The 4345-nt window shown below is 52.1% G+C and overlaps 1 protein-coding gene across 1 annotated transcript; it reads right to left on the bottom strand.

The window, feature by feature from the left end:
* Nucleotides 1–2793: 2793 nt before the first annotated feature.
* CCDC71L (coiled-coil domain containing 71 like) lies at nt 2794–3806 on the bottom strand. The gene has a single exon (XM_056118224.1). It carries the CDS (start codon nt 3770–3772, stop codon nt 2972–2974), a length of 801 nt encoding a protein of 266 aa, XP_055974199.1. The 5' UTR covers nt 3773–3806; the 3' UTR covers nt 2794–2971.
* Nucleotides 3807–4345: the final 539 nt, after the last annotated feature.

Below are 4345 nucleotides of genomic sequence, written 5' to 3'. Positions count from 1 at the left end.
TAAGATATAAGAGAAGGTAAGAGAACAAATAAAGATCATGGAACTTCTTATTAAAATACTATATACAAGCTAAGCTACAGACTCACTTTAGAGGACAGTAAATGGATGCCTCATCACACAAGCCATTGTGCCAAGTTCCTTTTCATATTCTGCCCCAAAGTATCCATCACATACTTTCACTTTCCTATCAATAGACTACTCAACTCTATTAGCTGTTCTTCACATTTTAGAAATGTAAGAGGTTTTGCTAAGGAGAACTCATAAAAAATAAAGGGGGGGGGGGTTGTTTGTTTACTTATTTCACAAACTAGAAACGGCATGATTTTTTTTAATAGACCAGGTAAGTAACACATTGAATTGAGGATGGAAAATCAGATCCAAACTTAAATCACACAACCCAGATAATCCAAAACTGCATTTAATGGAATTTCAGGGCAATAAAGTAACAAGACAAGAGAGGAAAGACCATACTGAGAATATAAAAATAAATGGATGGTGTGAATGGTTGTTTCACTTCTGTGCTGAGCAAAGTTGTTTTCCCAGCTATGTCTAATTTCGAAAGTCCTCTGGGAAACTAGATAAGTTATGTTGAAATTACATTCTAATATGGCCATTGGATTCATTTTCTAATTATAAAACTATATACAATACCAAAGTGATACAAATACATATTTCTTCCTCTCAGGTGCTAGTTAGCTATAGACGTTAACAATCTTGGGGGAAGAAAACCCTATGTGTCTGAACTATTAATGGTAATGGAAGCTAAAAACCAAATATATCTAGGTTTGCTATCACACAAACATAATTTAACACTCTCCATCTTCTAATGAATCACTCACTTTTATTTACTCAGGTCAGTAATTTACACAATGCATTACTGAGTAGTGAATAAAAGTATATGAGGCTGATGAGAAACTGGCATAAAGTCACAAATATGTATATAGGTTTTTTTTGTTTTTTTTTTACAAAAACAACACTGAAATTGAAGTCACAGAACCCCTATTATGGACTATTTGGAAAAGTCATTTCAGAAAATTATGCTATTTGAATTTTAAGAATACAAGAGTCTAGCTTGCAAACTCTCATTCTCCTAAGAAGCTGCTAAGCAGAGATATGCCTTAATATTAAGGATTTCTTATGTCAGGTTCCAGCCCGGTATGGATCCTTCTGTGACAGAATACATAAATTTGAAATAATAGTGGTACAAAAACACTACTTGACCCTTTAGATATTGCAGTAATATCTGGCTTGTGGCACCACTGGCTAAAAACTGTAAGTCCTGCTGCCACCAATGACCAAAGGCACTTGGATAATCAAGAATTCCACACTGGGCCATGTGATATAAACACTATTCTAAGTAAGGGTCAGCACTCTGTGGCTTGCCTATTTAATTCTGGAGGTCTGCAGCTGTCAAAGACCTCTGAACACAATTATTAATGGACATGAGATAAAAAACTCATAGACCAAAGCCAACCAATTGTCATGATGTTTATAAAAGTGACGGATATGATTCTAGACATTTTTTGTTTTCCAACAACAAAAATAAAAACAAAGAAGAGAGATCTATTTCCCCTACTCTAACTTCAGCCAGTCATTTGATACCAACAAATGTCCCCACTTCTCTAGGTCGCTAAGAGTTCTGAGAATTCCAATGGGTATTCTGTTAATCATTTGAATCAGGGAGATTACAGTCATTTATTTCTCTTATGTGACTCTCATCTTAAAATATTGAAATATTGCTGGGTTTGTATATTAGACCATACAATGAGGTCAAATATCAAGATTCCCACCCACCTCTTTAACCCACCTCTTTAACCAACATCAGTTCTAATTCACTCATGTTGGTTTTTGTTTTTATCACAAGCCATGGGGTTTTCAACACACTTTAATTTTTATTCAATTAGAAAGAAATCAACAAGTCAACTTTTCCTAAACAAAACTTTAAGTTTCTAGTTCCTTTAGGTGCTCAGCAAATATAAACATTAAATCTCGGTATAAAACCTTGAAAAAACTCCTTTTTAAAAAAATTTTTTTAACAGTTTTACTTTGCAACTTTTTGTCTCCCGTCACCGAGCCCACGAAACTCAGAGCCATCCAAATCCTTGCCCTATGAACAGTCAGAAGCTTGCATCTCTTGGAAAATCTCCTTGGTCAAAAGCTTTGGAATCCAGTTGAAATTAGGAAACGCGTGGGATTCAGAATACCCTGAGCACAAACGAGTGCAACGCCACAACACATGTTAGAGCTTTTCGTCCAGAAAAAAGAGGGGTGGCAGTCAATGGGAGATGGGGGCGTGGGGGAGGGGGAGGGTCAAGGGGGTGGGGGTAAAAGGATACGGATTGGGGCAGGATCGTGTTCGGGGGTGGAGGGGGGGAAGCGGGAGCGAGGCAATGAAAAAAAAAAAACAAAAAATAAGAAACAAAAAAAACCCAAATTCTGGCTTTATTACACGAGCGCGAAACCAAATTCCTTTGGAAAAAAATAATGACTTCGGAGGACTTCCAAACCAGTGAGGTAGAGTCCAAAAGGGGAGAAAACGGATCTGCCCATAAAGAGTCCTGGAGAGAAGTCTCAATCTGGGGTTAAGAAGAGAAGGGTCCTCCCTGGGAGGTGGGCTTCCGGGGGGGGGCTGTTGGCTGGGTCTCGCAGTCTCCTTCCTCTGCAGCCCGGGCAGCGCCGGGAGCTCAGCTTGATCGGGGGCGGGAGGGGGGGGCGCGCACCTGGCCGGCCCCCCGGAGTCCCAGGCGGCTGCATCCCGGCAGGGAGGGCGCAGGGCACGGGGCAAAGACCCGGTCCGGTGACTTTCTTCGCCCTTAAAGTGCACTAAGGGGGGCGGGAGGGGGCGGGGGCGGTGGTGGTGGTGGTGTCCTGGCCGCATCTGTAAACACTCGACTGACACTTGTCCATCTCCCTCCAAGGCGGAAGCTCCGTCCCGGGGTCAGAGGGCACCGCGGGGGCACGGCCCGCCCCGTCAGGCCCGGGGTACCGGGAAGCGGCGGAGCCTCACCACGGGTTCCAGGTTCACTCGCAGGACTTGGCGCGCTCGGTGGCGCGCCGCCGCCAGGCTGCGCTCGCTCCACACGTCGCCGCCGACGCGGATGGTGGGGAAGGTGGTGAGCGTCGGGGTGGCCGCCCTCCAGATCTCCTCCAGGGTGCGGCCCCCGAAGCTGGGCGCCGGGGCCCGGACGACGGGGCCGCGCTCCTCACAGGGCGGCGGCGGCGGCAACGCCGACGGCGACCACAGCAACGACGACGACGACGACGACGACGACGGTGGTGGCGGCGGCGGCGGCGGCAGCGGCGACGGCAACGGCGACGGCTTAGGCTTCCTGCTGCGGGCGGCGGCCGCCCGGCCTCCACGGCGCCTCCTCCTGGTGGCCGCCGCGCTCTGCGCCGGCCTGCGCGTCGGGCCGCGGGTGGTCGGGGCCAGCGGGGGGTCGGGCACCAGGGCCCGGCAGGAGGAGTAGCCGTAGACGTCCTTGCTGCGCAGGATGTGCGGGGAGAACTGGTGCTTGAGGCTGCAGAGGAAGCTCCAGAGCTCCGCGTCCGAGCTCATGAACTCCGTGCTGCGGGGCATGAAGAGCTTGAAGGCGTCGCCCAGCGCCTTGGTGCTGTCGGCCAGCGACAGTTGCGACCGCGAGTACACCACCTTCTCCTCCCGCGCCTCCAGTCCGGCCCCCAAGCCGCCGCCGCCGCCGCCGCCGCCGCCCCGGGCGGCCGGGGCCGGAGCCGCCGGGGGCCGGCGCCGCCGCCTCTTCACGCTGCGCCGCATCGGAGGCCGCTCGCGCTCGCCGGGTCCCGCTGCCGCCGCCGGCGCCGCCGGCGCCCCCGCCGCCGCCGTCGCCGTCGTCGTCCCCAGCCGCGTTCGGCTCCGCGGCGGCGGCCGCCGCTGCCGCTGCCGCCGCCGCCGCCGCCGCTGCTGCTGCTGCCGCCGCTGACGCCTCCCGCCCGGCGCGGCTCTCGCTACTTTTCTCGCCTCCGCCGCCGCCCCTCCCCCTCCGAGGGCGGAGGACGCGGGCGAAGAGCCTGCCGCCCGGTACAAGATGGCGGCCGGCGCCCACCCCTGGGCTTTGTCATTGGACGGCACCTCGCCCCCCTGGTTTCTCTTTCTTCTCCTCTCTTTGCCTCCTTTCGCCCTCTGCCTTTCTTTAAATGGGCCCGCCTCAGGCCCCTCCCACCGCGGCCCCGGCTCCACCCATTGGGTGCTCTCCGAAGAGGGGCGGGCCCTCATGGAGAGGCCAGTTCCTGGAAGATGGCACTGGGGCGGGGTAAGGGGGGGTGGGGTGGATGATGGTGGTGGGTCTTGAGCACAGTCAACAGTTGGGTGGCTCTACGAGAGGGGTGC

The sequence above is a fragment of the Sorex fumeus genome, unplaced genomic scaffold (assembly GCF_029834395.1).
Source record: "Sorex fumeus unplaced genomic scaffold, SorFum_2.1 ptg000037l, whole genome shotgun sequence".
Lineage (NCBI taxonomy): Eukaryota > Metazoa > Chordata > Mammalia > Eulipotyphla > Soricidae > Sorex > Sorex fumeus.
Note: the sequence above shows the minus strand (reverse complement) of the source record. Positions and strands in the feature narration are given on the sequence as shown.

What these genes read in the sequence shown, in the direction of transcription:
- CCDC71L (XM_056118224.1), bottom strand. Translation starts at nt 3,772, where the DNA reads ATGCGGCGCAGCGTGAAGAGGCGGCGGCGCCGGCCCCCGGCGGCTCCG.